The sequence below is a fragment of the Centropristis striata genome, chromosome 16, assembly GCF_030273125.1.
Source record: "Centropristis striata isolate RG_2023a ecotype Rhode Island chromosome 16, C.striata_1.0, whole genome shotgun sequence".
NCBI lineage: Eukaryota > Metazoa > Chordata > Actinopteri > Perciformes > Serranidae > Centropristis > Centropristis striata.
The window spans coordinates 35,725,564-35,742,816 of NC_081532.1; the positions used below are offsets into that span (position 1 = coordinate 35,725,564).

Consider the following 17,253-nt stretch of genomic DNA (forward strand, 5'->3'; position numbering starts at 1 on the left):
TTTTATTGCTACATGGCTACATGGTAAACAAGGTACCAGTAGGTGTAGTAGATTCTCAGAAAACCAACCAGACCAGCATTCATGATATGCAGCTCTTAAGGCTGTGACATTGGGCAATTAGTTGACAGGGCTGTGTTATATTGAACACTACTGTATGTTGCAGGGAAACAGAGAGGAGAATGTTAAAGAGATTTATATTAAATGTTGTGACCTCAGCCAGTTGTTGGTGTCTCTGTGATCTTTCCTCAAACTCTTTCACAGTAAAACTTGTGAAATTCTTCCTCTCCGTTGTTTCTCTCGCTTCCCGTTTGGCCTCCCGGCCTGTTTCCTCCGTTCTTTAACCACAACAACCGTTTAGAAATGTAGATGTGAAACAGAGAAACTCTCAGGGAGCTCAGCCACATCTGGACACTAGCACAACATGTGGAGCAGCGAGGCCGGAACTCTAACTGACAGAACCTTTGTTGCTGTATACGATCAGCTGTTTCACTTCAATAACAACCACATCCAGCTGATTCTATCCCTCTACAGCAGCTGTTCTCAACCTTGGGGTCGGGACCCCAATTGGGGTCGCGAGATGATTTCTGGGGGTCGCCAAATCATTTTGGAAGTCAGCTCTGTCTCCACTGTGTTAAAGTGTTCATGTGTTAATGTGTTTTAGTCTTTTTGGTCACTTAATGTCTTTTTTTAGTCATTTTGTGTCTTTTTTTTGTCATTTTGTCTTTTTTTTGGTCATTTTGTGTCTTTTTTTTGGTCATTTTGTGTCTTTTTTTTTGTCATTTTGTGTCTTTTTTTGGTCATTTTGTGTCTTTTTTTTGGTCATTTCCGGGGTTTTTTGGTCATTTTGTGTTTTTTAGGTCATTTGTGGTCATTTAATGTTCTTGGTGATTTTGTTTGTTTTTTTTAAACACGTTTCTGGTCATTTTGAGGTTTTTTTTTGTCATTTTGTGTCTCTTTGTCAACTTTTTTTGTTGTCAATTTTCTCTTCTTTGGTATTTTTGAGTCCTATTTTGGTCATTTTGTAACTGTAGTAATTTCATGCCCTTTTTGTCTTTGTTTTTTGTTCTTGTTTTTGTCTTTTTTTGATCATTTTTGTCTCTCTATAGTCTTTTCTTTTCATTTAAAAAAAATGATTTATTATTCTCATTATCACTTTATTTTCACGAATGTTTCCTCTCTGCTCTATATACTGTAAAAAAAAGAAAAGAAATGGACTGTTGTTTTTGTTGTTATTATTTTACAAGGTTTTTCTTGTTTTCTTCTACATTAAATGCAAATGCTATAAAAATAAATAAAATGTTAAATTGCAGTGCATTCTATGCAAAATATAGAAAATGCGCATTATACTGCTGAATGTAAAATTTTAAATACATTTTTTTAAGCTTTGTGACTTTGTATGTTTCTACAGTTTCTTTCTAAGATAAATGGTGGATTTGTGGTGTTCAGAGGGTTAGTATAGTTATAGTATGAGATAGTTTCTCCTCAGCGACACAGTGAAACCAGGAATGACCCGGCTGCTGCAGGCTGCTTACACAGAGCCGAGAGGAGAGGACAGTGAAATGTCACGGTGACCTCTGACCTTGAACTGATGAATGAATGAGGAGCTGTTGGCGGTTTGCTGACTTCAGACAATACAAGGAAGTGGAAGAATCTCAAGGACTGTTGTGACACAGCTTCATCAGCACACACACACACACACACACACACACACACACACACACACACAGACACACACACACACACACACACACACACACACACACAGACACACACACACACCCACCTCTGCTGATTCGTTGTTTCTCTCCTGACAGGATGCCTGGAGTGTCGATGATGCTGATGCTCTGAAGAACCTGGTTGGGCATCTGAGAGCAGATAAACCTGAACACACACACACACACACACACACACAGACAGAGTAAGAGAGGTATTTAATAAAATCGTTCAACTCTTAACTCTTAAAAAATTAAAAGGTAAATAAACTATAAAATCTCATTATCATTATTATTTTCGACGGTCCTCGAACAGATCATCAGTTACGAAAATGTTCGCTATAAAAAGCGACCAAAACTTGTGTTAAATGTTAATATTTGTGTCAGAATCTCTTTATTCTCCCTGTGTCATTTAAAATAAAGTGTTTGCACTAACCAGATCCTGTTGTGTGTGTGTGTGTGTGTGTGTGTGTGTGTACCCGTCACCTCGTCATAAATATAAAGTTTGGAGATAATTTTAGCCGACAGACTGTAGCGGCGGGAAAAAACAAAACGGCCGCGCCGACACGTGGTGACGCACAAACATTTCCCCCTGGAAACAATAAGTTAGTTCCTCGTTTAAGAAATGTCTTGACCACACACACACACACACACACACACACACACACACACACACACACACACACACACACACACTCAGGGGGGTCGACTGTCCGTCCCTTCCTGCTGCCACTCTTAGAAATATTTCTGGACGGAGGAAATGCGTTTGGACCGGAGTGTTTTTAGCCAAATTTAAAGTACCGCTACAAGTGTGAGTGTGTGTGTGTTTACATGTCAGTCAGGAGCCTGGAGGTCATTTCCGGGTTGTGAATGTTTTGAGGAAAGCAGTGACGCTGCCAGGACCTCAGAGAGCAGACAATGTCGGCTTGTTTTCTCTCTCAGACCGACAGCAGAGAGACTCCAACTAACGATCGATTCATTATCAATTAAACCGTTGATTAGCTTCAGACTGATCAGATCCCAGAGCTGATAATGTGTGTGTGTGTGTGTGTGTGTGTGTGTACCTGTTGAGGAAGGAGTTTCCGAACGCGTTGAGCTTCCTGAAGGGTTTCTTGGGGTCGACCACCAGAGCGTTGCCGGGGACGACGCCCTCGTTCTCGCCGTACATCACGGCGATGAAGCCGTCGGTGGTCGGCTCCGGACCGATCCGCATCCCCGGAAAATCCTGCTCCAACAGGTACCTCGGGGGAGAGAGAGAGAGAATTCTACATTACTATCTACTATACATTTCTTTTCAAATGAATAATAGAATTGTAATAATTTATTGTAAATATTGCTTTCAATATTCCTTACTGTTATCTTTTTTTTCTGATGGTTGCTTTGGCAATATATACAGTGTTATGTCATGCCAATAAAGCCAACTGAATTGAATTAAATTGTATTGAGAGAGTGAGAGAGTGAGAGAGCGAGACAGTGAGAGAGAGACAGTGAGAGCGAGAAAGAGAGAGAGAGAGAGAGAGAGCGAGAGAGTGAGAGACAGTGTGAGAGAGAGAGAGAGAGAGCTAGAGAGAGAGAGCGAGAGAGAGAGAGAGAGAGAGAGTGAGAGTGAGTGAGAGTGAGAGCGAGAGAGAGACAGTGAGAGAGCGAGAGAGAGAGCGAGAGAGAGAGCGACAGAGAGAGAGAGAGTGAGAGTAAGAGTGAGAGTGAGAGAGAGAGAGAGCGAGAGAGAGCGAGAGATCGAGAGAGAGAGCGAGAGAGAGCGAGAGAGAGAGAGAGAGAGCGAGAAAGACAGTGAGAGAGCGAGACAGTGAGAGAGCGAGAGAGAGCGAGACAGTGAGAGAGCGAGAGAGAGAGAGAGAGAGAGAGAGAGAGAGAGAGAGAGACAGTGAGAGAGAGAGACAGTGAGAGCGAGAGAGAGAGAGAGAGAGAGAGCGAGAGAGAGAGCGAGACAGTGAGAGAGCGAGACAGTGAGAGAGCGAGACAGTGAGAGAGCGAGAGAGAGAGAGAGACAGTGAGAGAGAGAGCAAGATAGCGAGAGAGAGAGAGTGAGAGAGTGAGAGAGAGTGAGAGAGAGAGACAGTGAGAGAGCGAGACAGTGAGAGAGCGAGAGAGAGAGAGAGAGAGCGAGCGAGAGAGAGAGAGTGAGAGAGAGAGCGAGATAGCGAGAGAGAGAGAGAGTGAGAGAGAGAGACAGTGAGAGAGCGAGACAGTGAGAGAGCGAGAGAGAGAGTGAGAGAGAGAGCGAGATAGCGAGAGCGAGAGAGTGAGAGAGTGAGAGAGTGAGCTACCAGTCCCCAAACAGTCTGTCTTGCATAAATCGGCATTTAACTGCTATTTAAAGTTATAAATGGATCAAAATGATGCTGAAATAACTACAACATGATGCTGATGTGTAAAAAGTCTGAATTGATGCTTTGTCGGGTCTGTCTGCTAGAACACAAGAACACTGCTGTTAAAATGATGGTTTTCTGAACAGAGTTTGGTGCATCAGAACTCTGCAAGCAGCAGATTCTGAAAGCTTGGCAGAAATCTGCATCCAACTGTGTTCACTTGTATAGTTTGGAAGTGATTCACAGGAGAAGATCATCTCTTGCCAAACTGCACTGAAAAATGTGCATATTTAAGACATCTTTGTTATTTGGCAACGTTGACAAAGAAATAATACTTGTGCTTTTCTAACATACAGATCTGCCTGCTGGATGAAAATGTGTCTCCATGACGAGTCCCTTCACTGAATGCTGATAACAGTCAGTGTTTCTCCTGCAGTAAATGTGTTATTGTGTCCTCTTGTGTGTGAGTCTTTGTGCATCCTGGGGTCCCTAATCAGTCTGTGAGCTGCATAAATCGGGTCTGACTGGAAAGCTGAGACTCTTGACCTCTGACCTCAAGATATCTGAATAAAAATGGGTTCTATTTGTACCCACAAGTCTCCTCTTTACAGACATGCCCACTTTATGCAAATCAAATGTAGTTTGGGGTAGAAACCATACAGGTTTTCTCATGAAGATAGCGGGCAAAAATGACATGCGGAGTTCCACAAGGCTCCATTCTGGGTCCTCTAATTTATTGGTACCAACCACAATAATGTTCCAGGAGAAACAAAGTAAATGTGTTGTTGTGTCCTCTTGTGTGTGAATCTTTGTGCATCCTGGGGTCCCTAAACAGTCTGTGAGCTGCATAAATCGGGTCTGAGTGTAAAGCTGAGACTCTTGTGGATTTAATGATTCAATGTTCTTCATGTTGATGATGTTAGTGAGTGAAACTTGAGCTCAGTGTATAAAATGAGCTGCTGGGACCTCTAGGATAATCACAGCCTCATGAAACTTTACAACCACCAACTAGAGACCTGGAGCATTCAGAGGATGGAGGGCTGAGACACTAGATTCACTATAAGGGGGTTTCTCAGCAGCAACACTACACAAATTAATTAAATTCAATAAAGACTTTCTATAGGAATTGTGTGCATACTTCTGAAAACCGCCCATAATACACAAATCAAACACATTTTCTCTGTTGTTCCTCAACGTCTTGGTGTCTTAATGTGGGTTTCTGTTGGGATGTGGCTCAGTTGGTAGAGTCGGTTGGCCCCCAACCGAAGGGTTGGTGGTTCGATCCCTGACCATGGCAGCCTACATGTCGAAGTATCCTTGAGCAAGATACTGAACCCCAAATTGCTCCTGATGCTGCGTTCATCAGTGTGTGAATGAATTCCCAATGGTGGCAGGAGGCAGCGTTTAGGGTAGCCTCTGCCACCAGGATGAATGTGTGTGTGGAAGGGTGAATGAGTCAGTCTGTAGTGTAAAGAGCTTTGAGTGGTCGCAAAGCGACTAGAAAAGCTATATAAGTGCAGGTCCATTTACCATTTGTCACAATTTTTTATAAATTTTTACATTTGCACCAAATGTGTCAAACAAATGGTATGAACCCAGAAGTTGCTGCACCAACGTATGGGACTTAACTGAGCATGAGAATGGTTATTGTTCTGAAATGTTAACAGATTAACAGGCCGCTATAATTCAACTGGCCCCAACCTCCAGTTCTCTGTAAAGGGGGGCCAGACACTGAGGGGTTAAAACATCGACCTCGACGACCTTTCACACGTCAAAGTAAAGTGAGAGAGGAAGGAAGAGATGGAGGACGGCTGCAGCGACCCCGTCCTCTCACTTCCTGTTGTCGACATCAAAGAAAGACGGACCCCAACAGAGAGAAAAACATTATTATTGTTATTATTATCATCATCAATATCTCTGGTCACCACCACACATCTTTAACTGCTCGTCACGTTTACCGGAGCACCGTTAACTCTGCCGGTTTCACTTCAACTCCGTCACTGAACAAGAAGAAGAAGAAGAAAATATGTCGACTCTGCAATTTACTGGCACCTTCCTCCTATGATTCACAGAATTCTTTTCAGTTCTCATGATTCATAGCATTCCTCAGGGCAGGGTGGGGCCCCAGTAGTGGAACACACACACACACACACACACACACTAACACACACGCTAACACACACACACACACACACACACACACACACACACACACACACAAAAACACACAGCAGCAGCAACGATTACTTTGCAGCTTGTGTTGGACGTAAACGGATTGCAGGTCAGTTCTTCTGGTCTGGTTTGCTGCCAAACGAGAGTCTGTTAGTACCCGATATGTACACACCCACACACACACACACACACACACTCTGTTTCTGCAGACATGAGATAAGCTCAGTGAACCATTGCTGCAGTGACCTCAGCTCCCAGTCAGTTTGACCACATTGATTTTTTTCACATTCTGACTTTAAAGAACCTAGAAGATTGTTGAAAATCAATAATCCATCACAGTCAATGGTTTACCACCTTAAAGGGATAGATGCATAAAGTGGGTGCAATATCTTCACAGCTTTAACTTGCCGTCAGAAAACCCTTCAAATGTCATCTTCGCTCATTTTAAAAAGCCACCAGACTCCATTGACAAAAACAGTCATTTTACTTTGCAGAAAACGAGAGCTGCTGGTCTACCTTTGGAACATCACACCATCACAAATTATGAGATCGGGGCAGTCGTAGACCAGCAAGTCCTGAGTTCTGTGAGTTAAAATTACTGTTTTTGTCAATTGAGTCTGGTGACTTTTAAAGAGAGCATAGAAACGCGTCTTCAGTTCCCCCCAGCAGAAACACAACAGGCTGTCTGATGGTAAGGTGAAAGTGGAAAATATTCCAAACAACTTAAACTGATTTCCGTAGGTGGTTAAAATACTAAAACACAGAAGTACATAAAACTATCTTCAAAGCCACCAGACTCCATTGACAAAAACAGTCATTTTACCCTAACACACAATAACACAATCACAAAGTAACAGACTTATGTAGCAGTAGACCAGCAAATCCCCTGTTCTGCAAGGTTAAATTACTGGTTTTGTCAACGGAGTCTGGTGACCTGTGAAGAGACACTTTTGTTTTTCTTTCCCCTTAATATTTTTATTAGGAGGTAAGGCACATTAGAACAGGAACCAATGTTATAATCACATCACATCCGTCACAATTTAAAATATAAACATATTGATACAATAGAAATACTGTGCATCATGATGAATGAAAAGCAAGACATACGGTCTGCCTCCTAGGATGTTTTCTTATTTTATATTTATGGCCCAACAGGAACCTGATCGGGTGAATAACAAACAATGTGTAAATCAAAAAATAATAATAATTAATTAAAAAAAAAAAAAAATGATGTGAAAATAAATAAATAATAATAACTAGAAAATTTCCTCTGGGGAAATTGTGAAAGGGCCACGGGAGCTACTGCCGGTGTGTGTACACTATGATGAGATTCTTCAGAGATTTATAACAATTAATACTAGTAATGTTATGATACTATATAATATACAAGGAGCACACCTACAACAAGCATTCCTTTACAAGTATTTATTTATACAGCAACCTATGACCTTTAACCTCAAAATGTGTGTGTATGTGTGAAACATGTGTATCTGGAGGAGTGTGCGCGTGTGTGTGTGTGTGTGTGTGTGTGTGTGTGTTTATCTGTAACTGTAATCACATCAAAGATCAAAGGCAATCAGAGCAGAGCAATCAACTGAATTAACTGCCACCAACTGCCAATGTTCCGTAACAGAGGTGGACAGACTGGAATTTCTGGCCTCGAACAGAAAGAATTTCTGGCAAAACCATAATACCTATCATTGATCCGACTTCACTTTGAGCGTCCTGAGTTCTTCCTGAATGTCTACATATGTTTTTTTCAGAAAAATGCCTGGAGCGCAGTTTTCAAATTTATTTTTTGACAGTTTTTTCTCTCCCTCTACACTCTGGCGATGATGTCACACACTGTGACACGAACATTCCGTGCAATACACACCCATTATAATCTCAGAATTTCTCCAAAAATGATCATGGTCATTGAACAGGGATTGTTCTAAAACTATATGACCTATCGAAACGTGGATTAATACACCGATACACAAGACTTGTGTCTACTGTTTAAAGTTTAAATGGAGTCTCTAGGTGAAATTATGCCGGAGGAGTAGACGTTTAAAAATATCCAATTATTGTTCTTTTTCGCTCATTTTTTGTCGACCGTCCCATTCACTTCAATGCAAAATTTTGGGCAGTTTTTCGCAACTTACTTCGCGAAAAATTCGTATTCTGTAGAGAAAAGTAATAGCACACCGATCCCGATCAAACCGCACGTTTTGTTATATAATTTGTCCTGCAACTCTTCAAGTTGTAGGACTAGTAGCGGGACGAAATTGCGTCCGGAAGAGGAAGAAGAAGAAATCCACAGTATAACAGTGGTGCTCGGCCCTAATGATAAAGATAAGAAGAAAAACAAAAAGAGGAGGTGGGGGTCCATCAATCAGAGGGCATAGAGTGAAGAGAGTGAAAGAATGATTGAAAAGGGAAGCCACTTGTTATAAAATGTGTTGTATAAAGTACACTTGAACAGATTTCAGTAGGTGGCTAAAATACTAAAATACAGAAGTACAAAGCCACCAGACTCCACTGCCCAAAACAGTAATCAACCGCAGAGTTGCTGGTGAATCACTGCTTAGACCGGTTAGTTAGTTTGTTTGTTGTGTGACTCTGATGAATCCAGACTAACATTTTGAAACACTGCGCAAGACCACAATCATAAAGTCACAAAATGGACTGGAAACAGACCTTTGTTTTTAAATTTCTTGGTCAAAATGGGCAGACAACTGCCAGAGACTGTGGATTTAGCAAATGCTAATTATCTGAAATTCTGCTGGAGAGACACTGGAGCGGCCAAATACCATAAAAATCAGTTTTAATCAATTAGTTGTTGAGACTACAAAAGTTTCACAAGCTCCAAATTTTATTGACCTTTATTTGAGCCCAAACACCAACTTTATGGAAGAGCAAGTGTCACCTTTACAAACTGCATCAGGGTTTAATGTTGCAGACAGAAAAAAGCCTGAATAATGTCCATTTTAAACTAGAAGTTGCCAGAGACAGACTGTATGTGGATCTGAGCTCAGAGCTGATCCAGTCAGACTGAGGAGGTCTGAGCAGGTCTAGACTCGTCTCTGCTGCCGGAGCTCCAGCTGAAAACACTGCAGAGTACATGTACCATCTACTGTATATGGGTGGTTGACGTGAACTCAAATTCAAAGTGAAAAAAAAGAATAATTCAAAAATATATGTCAAATGACATACAATTATATTCCCTTATATGTGAATAATTCAAAACTGAATGTGTCCATTTCTAATTCTTCATATATTTAGCATATTATTCACTTTTTGGTGTGGTAGTCCTACAAAATAAAGAATGTCATTATTTAATTCAGAGAATGTTGGACAGATAAGATAGATAAGCCCAAGGCATATTAGTTATGAATATTTTTTATCAATTAACATTATTTTCAATGATCAATCAATGTCATAATAACTCTACATAGGGACCTTAACACTTATATCCTCTAGATTCATTAGGTAAACACTCGTATGACATGCATTCAAGTATTTTAATGTATTTAGATACATTTTTCATTAAATGACAGTTGTTTTAAGATAAGTAATGCTACCTAGGACAGTTGCACCGGTGGACAAATGTCATGTTCAAAACAGAATATTTGCATAGTTGAAGAACGATACTCATTGTTTGCAGATGGATTAGATGTAGAAGAATGAACTGCATATTAAAATATTAATTTTAATGAAATATTATCAAATTTTAGTAATATTTGTCACTGGGAACACAAACATTGAGCGTCACGTCAACCACCCACATGCAGCTCCTCACTCACTCTCACCTGCACGTCTGCTCACCTGGCAGGTGTTTAGCAGTTATCAGCACTTTGATCTGCAGAGGACAGAGCGTGTCCTAACAAAGACTAAAAACCTGCTCCATTGATCAGCCAATCACAACGAACACTGGATTCATTTATTACGCGTCTGATATGAAGCTCTACAACTTTGTTTACCCTGACAGGAGAGGCTGTTTACACAGAGCAGAGAGGAGAGGACAGGAGAGGCTGTTTACACAGAGCAGAGAGGAGAGGACAGGAGAGGCTGTTTACACAGAGCAGAGAGGAGAGGACAGGAGAGGCTGTTTACACAGAGCAGAGAGGAGAGGACAGGAGAGGCTGTTTACACAGAGCAGAGAGGAGAGGACAGGAGAGGCTGTTTACACAGAGCAGAGAGGAGAGGACAGGAGAGGCTGTTTACACAGAGCTGAGAGGAGAGGACAGGAGAGGCTGTTTACACAGAGCAGAGAGGAGAGGACAGGAGAGGCTGTTTACACAGAGCAGAGAGGAGAGGACAGGAGAGGCTTTTTTAAAAATGTTGTGTCTTCTTTTGATCATTTTACATACATTTATGCTAATTTTGTGGCTGTTTTTTTTAGGGGGGGGGGTGATTTTGAGTAATGATCCAACTTTGTGTTTTTCTTTTTTCTGATTTCTGTCATTCTAACTGTGTTATTCTGCACAAAGACTGTTTGAGTTGTTCTGATTGAGCTGCAGGACTTATAGATTTATAGAGATTTTATATATTGCAGTGAGATACAAGGACACAGAGAGGAGAATGTAAAAAAAGAGCAACAAAAAACAGTCACCAAGCTGCATGTTTTCCAGCTGAGGGGCGAGGCCAGAGTGCCAACCACTTCACCACCGTGCCGCCCTTGTTGGAACCAAACCAGGCACAAAAAAAAAAAAAACAGGAAAAAAAATCCTTCTTTCTATTCATAAAGTTTCCTGTCTTACACACATGACCTCAGTTTCTTTTTAATCCTGGCTGTTTCTGCCCCGAGGGAGGCACAATGTCACGAGTTAAAGAGCTGATCAACACACGACTACCCCCCCCCCCCCCCCCCCCCACACACACACACACACACTCACACACTCACACACACACACACACACACACTCACACACTCTCACACACACACACACACACACACACACACACACACACACACACACACACACTAACACTTGCACTTGTCTGCAGAGAAGCAGCAGCATCACCAGCAGACTCTCTCTCTGTATTGATGCGTGGCTCAATATTCCTGATGACCTCAGTCAGACTGGTGACATCACATCCTGTTTTGGAGCTGAGTACCGGGTCAGTAATAACAGAGGCGAGGCTTCAGCTGATGACATTAAACATGAATTCATACACGAGAATATGAAGTCTGTTCTCATGCTGAGTCATGTCTTGCTTCTGATTCTGTTTGTTACACAAACGTGGTGTTAAATGTAGCTATGACTCTCATTCAAGGATCAATAAAAGTGGTGAAAAATCACTGCAGAATCGCACAAAACCTCCAGGACCATCCATGCTGTGATTAGTGTTCTTGTGTTATTTCAGACAGACCTGACACACATCAGCATCATGTTACAGTTATTTCAGCATCATTTATATCCATTAAATCACAGATAACTCATTTTATTTTGGCTTCATACTGATAAATGCATAAAAACCCATAAAACTGACCAAATAACATGAAAGAATGTGTTAATTTATAACTTAAATTATCTATTTAACTTATTTGTTTTGTGTTTAAGCCTCTTAAAATCCTTTAACTGTTCAACAAACAATAAAAAACCTCCCAAATAAATCCATTGATTAATAACGCTGATCAAACCAAACTCCATTCGGAAAACAATTATTTTAAAATAATTTCTCTTGTGTTCCTGCAGACAGACCTGGCGGAGCATGAAGTCAGACTTTATCCACATCAGCATCATGTCATAGTTATTTCTGCATTAATTTGATCTGTTTATTGACATTAAATTTCAGATAAATCTCTTTATTTTGGCTTTAGATTGATGTATTGGTGCTGTAGCAGCAGTCATCCAGACACAGCTCCTGCAGAAGGATCTGATTATTAATCCAGACATGACCAAGTATCAGGGAGCTCCACAGCAGCTCCAGAGCAGCAGGAGGGATTATTTCACACACGGTTTAGGGCGGAAAGTATCGGCGTCTTGTTTACACTGATGCGGTCTAAAGCATGCCGTCTAAAGCATGCGGTCTAAAGCATGCGGTGAAAAGAGCTGCAGAGACCAAAAGGTGTCTGCAGCAGGTGAGGTGAGTCTCACTTTCTGGCTTTCTGGCTGAAGCTGAAGCAGCTGTTGAAGATGAAATATGTTCCAGTAGAAATAATAAACCTCAGCTGTCTCTCTGTCCTGCCTCAGGACCTCTCGTCTTCAGATCTCACTCAACAACAACAAAAACTCCGGAAATATCAAATCTATCTGCCGGAGTAACAGAATAAAAAGGTAAATACGCAGAACAATGGCAGGTCGGTTCCTCAGAAACACTCTGAGAGGAAATCTGATTTATCTGGGAGACACTTTCCTCCATCCAGCAGGCTGTCAGTGTACAGGACTACATTACCCATGAGCCTCAGCGGCTGTCACAATGCTCTGAAGACTCCACAACTCAGTTAAAGTAGCAGTCTGTAAGCAGGTGGACAATAATATAATATATAATAATAATACCTGAAGACTGCTTCACTGACTGATTCACCATGAACATAAAACTAAATGTTTGGTTCATGTTACCAAGGTTAAATAATGTCAACACCCAGAAGATAAATATCACCAGACTCCATTAACAAAGTCTCCTTATTAGGACCTTTTTACCATCTAGCCCGCTCTACTTATGGTAGAGACAGACTGGAGACATGTTGGACTGACTGATGTTATTATTCCACTTCGGCATGAACCTGATCCTCCCAAACAAACATCTTTTATTTAGATTTAAAGTTTTTCACCTTGTTGTCATTGCAGTTTTCCAACAGAATGCTGCGAACAGCTGACATCATCAGAAAACTGATACAAAAAATTAAAAAAAATCCGCTCTGGTTGATTTAGTTTTCGCCGAATTTCCCATAAAAACCACCACACGTGTGCTCGACACTTTATATTATATTATGGTATTCTTCTACTGGAACCTGAACCAGGACCACAAGAGCCTTAAATGGTCAGATTCCCACTGGGAGTCTGGTATTGAGTCCTAACCTATAGGATGAACTGGTCTAACACCTGGTTCAGGTGGTGTAGCCTCATGCAGTGTTCTCTCCACCCCCCAGACACCTTAATGACTAATAATAGTGATTATTAGAGCCGGTTAACGGCTCCCAGCAGGGTTAGAGGGCGGCCCCGCGGCGCTGGCTCCTACCTGATGAAGGTGGTCTTCCCAGTAGAGTACTGGCCCACCAGCAGCACCATGGGCTTGCTCTGGAAGTCCGCGGCCTCCAGGGCCGGGGAGTGGAAGTCATGGAAGAGGTATGTGTCCTCCAGCGGCAGCAGCTTCTTCAGGTAGAGGCTCTGGAGGCCCTCCGTCACCGTCTGGTACATCTCCCCCTCCTTGTTGCGGCCGCCCTGCTCCTGCTTCACCCAGCTGAACATGCTGCTCCTCCGCCTCGCGCTCTCTCTCTCTCTCTCTCCTCAGGCTCACGCGCTCCTCTCACACTTCCCTGTTTCGATATTTCCAAATGTTCCGCCTGTTGTCGTCTCTTCGTCCTTCACACTGAGCGGAGGAAGGAGTGTGTGTGTGTGTGTGTGTGTGTGTGTGTGAGAACACACTGCTCCTCTGTGTGTGTGTGTGTGTGTCTCTGTCTCCCGGCTCTTGGTGGTGATGTGACCGCTAGTGGTGCGTCTACCTGCGGGCACCGCCCTGCTTCTCTCCCCCTGTGACGCAACACCAGTGACGGTTCTAGAGCAGTTTAACTGTGGGGGCCCAGGAGGGGCCAGGGTTTAATCAGAGGGACACAAAATGAGAAGACAGAATAACCCAAAAAAACCCATAGAAGACACAAAAATGACAAAAAAGACACAAAATTACCAAAAAAAGACACAAAATGAGAAGACAGAATAACAAAAAAAACCCCACAGAAGACACAAAAATGACAAAAAAGACACAAAATGACCAAAAAAAGAAACAAAATAACTAAAACAGACACAAAAAAGACACATAAATGACACCAATGACAAAAAAGACACAAAATGACCAAAAAAAGACACAGAATGACTTACAAACCACGTAAAGACATGAAAAGGATTCAAAAATGGACCAAATATCCCTTTAAGACTCCAGAGAGTTAAACTATTATACAATGTAACATTCTGGGTTCCTTTTGTGTACAATGAGATATTATTTTAACAAAAAAAAGGTTAGAATTGATCCATTGTTCATTTTATTATTAATTTGACACAGGGGCCACAGCAGGGGCCAAAGGCTTCTTCACACACACACACACACACACACACACACACACACACACACACACACACTCACACACACACACACACACACACACACACACAGTTGGTTTTAAAATGAGTAACATTTCAGTTGAAAAAGAATATTATTTAATTAATCTAATTATAATCCTTGCAAAGTTTTACATCCATGAATGTAAATGTGAAAAATAAAGTGAAACCTTTATTTTGTGTTTTTATGAAAGAACTGGAGATTTAATGGATAAAAAAAAAAACTGGATAAAAACTTTGAGATTATACTCCCACTTCACTATTTTTGATTCAATTTCATTTTTCTTCGCTTGTGACCCCTGGCAATCTTTATTTATATATATATATATATATATATATATATATATATATATTATTATTATTATTATTCTCTTTTATTATTATTTCACTAGTATTGTTATTTTTCATTTTTATTTTTGTATTATTTAGATGTTTCTTAAATTTTATTAATGTAATGTTTACCCTGCTACTCCTGTTACTGTACTACTGCTGTATATGTTTAAAAAAAAAGTAAAACACACACACACACACACACACACACACACACTTGTTTATTATCAGAAACACTGTGGAGTCTCTGTTTCTGTTTCCTGAATGTGCAACAGTTGTGTAATTTGCTAAATTTTGCTGTTGTGTAATTTGCTAAAAGAGTGAAGTTCTGAATGAACTAAAAGTCTCCACTTATTGTGTTTTTAAAGCGTTTAACAAAGTCTCCATGCTCCTAAAATATTTACAAATTTAATATATTCTTTAAAGTGTTTTTTTTTCATGTTTATTTTCTTGAAACGCACGCTTGCTTCTTCTTCTTCTTCTAATTATTATCATTATTAGGCCTGTTATTTTTATTATTATTATTATTTAAAAGCTGCTTTCTAGATCAAGTTATTATCATTTTAGCACAGAATGATTCAGTTATTATTAATATTAATTCTCAACAGTCAAGATTTTTCAGAATATATCCACTGAAAAACTCTTATCTGCATATAAAAACTGATATATATGTATAAAACATCAGTAATTATTAGGGAGAAATTAACTTTTACTTGATCTTAAAACATTTATTTAATTAATAACTAGTAAAGCCACGATTTTATTTTTTAAAAAAACCGTGTGTGCTAATGGCGTAAAATCTCTGTTTCTTTAAACCTGCTTTCTGCTTTCTTAGATAAATAAACTGTGTGTTTGGCTGCAGGTGATTCAACCACTGTGATGTGTCTCTGAGTCCTGTAGCGCCTCCTGCTGGTTGAAGCCTGCTGATGCACCCTCACATTTGTTTTACTGCCTTTATTGCACAGTGCTTTTTATTTGTGCTTGTATTTGCGAATGTATTTACTTTATTTTTCTTTTACAGCCTCCTGTGCACAGATTTTCTAAAGTTGCATTTCTCTACGACAATTTTACGACATGCATGTAGTCTTTTTGTATAAATTTACGCTACAAATTTTAATTCAACGGTAAAATCCATATAAAATAAAATAATATAAAATGACATATTTGCTGCCAAATTCAGACCTGCCTGCTTCTTCTGTTTAACATCTTCTGTTAAGCAAACATTTCTTTACCCTTATTGTTCAGCAAGAGAGGTCGAAAGAGGAAGATTTTCATTTCATTCATCAAGTCTGGTTTTAAATGTTTTTATTTTGGCAGAATTTACCAAAATGCTTGGTTAATTTGTCCAACACTTTATTTGAAGCTCTACAGGTTTTATACTCTTGTTGCTAAGCAAAAGAAGTTTAAAGAAGACAATTTTTACATTAAGTCTGGCGTTTCATTTTCTTTTAGCTCAGCTGTAATAACTGTAGTATTAGGTATATATTTTATATATTTTAAGCTCTACAACATGTGTACTCTTGTTGCTTGGAGCAACAACTTTAAAAAGGACGATTTTAATAGTTTTCAAGCCTGATCATTGTCAGGTCACTCTGCTCGGGCCAGTTCATCACTGCTGGCAGCTTTAATGTATCTTGTTTTAAGAGTTAATTTCTTATTTTAATTGTTCAACATGCTTATTTCTAGATTTAATAATCTTAAGTTAAGAAATTTGTCAAGGTAAATGATCTGTCCATGCAGCAAGATCATTTCCCTCAGATTTACTGTTTTTTTCTTGTTTTTAGACACAGTTTTTTGCAGTGTGCCAGTGGGTAAGCACCTCCAGAGAGCAGACTGATATATATTATATAGTCAGTACACATTGTTCACAGAGACACACTGAGATTAGTTAATCATGTTAATCATGTCCCAGTTGGTCCTGAGTTCATCCAGAGTCTTTTGAGACCTCCTCCAAACTTCCTCCTTGTAGAAGAGTTGCATTCTGGGTTTAGATCTATTAGTTCCATCCTAGTGTTCATAGAAATGACAACAGTCTCTTTTATTGCACCATTATCTTTTGCTACAAACTGGCCATTCCCCCTTATTCCAGCAGAGGGAACCAGAACACCAGCTGTGCATTATTAAACCGTTCTAAAGGCCTGAAGGAGATTAGAGACACGTTCTGCTTCAGTCCCAAATGTTTAGTTGTGATCTAAGAGCTGTGATCAAACTTTACAGAAGGTTCATTTTCCTGCCTTTGAATCCATTTCTTCCTCACAGAGCTTTGTCATTTTGTGTGTGTGTGTGTGTGTGTGCGTGTATATGTGTGTGTTTGTGTATATATGTATGTGTGTGTATATAGTGGAGCGGCTAAGTGCTCATTTTTGCCAGAATCTTTCAGTTTTTGATACAAGCGTGAAAATTGGCATGAACACTCTCCATGGGTCACTTAACAAGAAAATTGTCCGA

At 40.2% G+C, this 17,253-nt stretch overlaps 1 protein-coding gene across 1 annotated transcript in view; it reads right to left on the minus strand.

Annotated features, from left to right (window-relative positions):
* The window catches only part of ehd4 (EH-domain containing 4), a 31,541-nt gene extending 17,768 nt beyond the window's left edge, over positions 1-13,773 (minus strand). Inside the window, exons 1-3 of the mRNA XM_059353649.1 lie at positions 13,382-13,773; positions 2,777-2,953; positions 1,784-1,881 (exon numbers count right to left, since the gene is read on the minus strand). Coding sequence (XP_059209632.1) covers positions 1,784-1,881; positions 2,777-2,953; positions 13,382-13,611 — 505 coding nt within the window. The 5' untranslated portion in view covers positions 13,612-13,773. The remainder of the gene's footprint in view (positions 1-1,783; positions 1,882-2,776; positions 2,954-13,381) is intronic.
* Between the last annotated feature and the right edge of the window lie 3,480 nt (positions 13,774-17,253).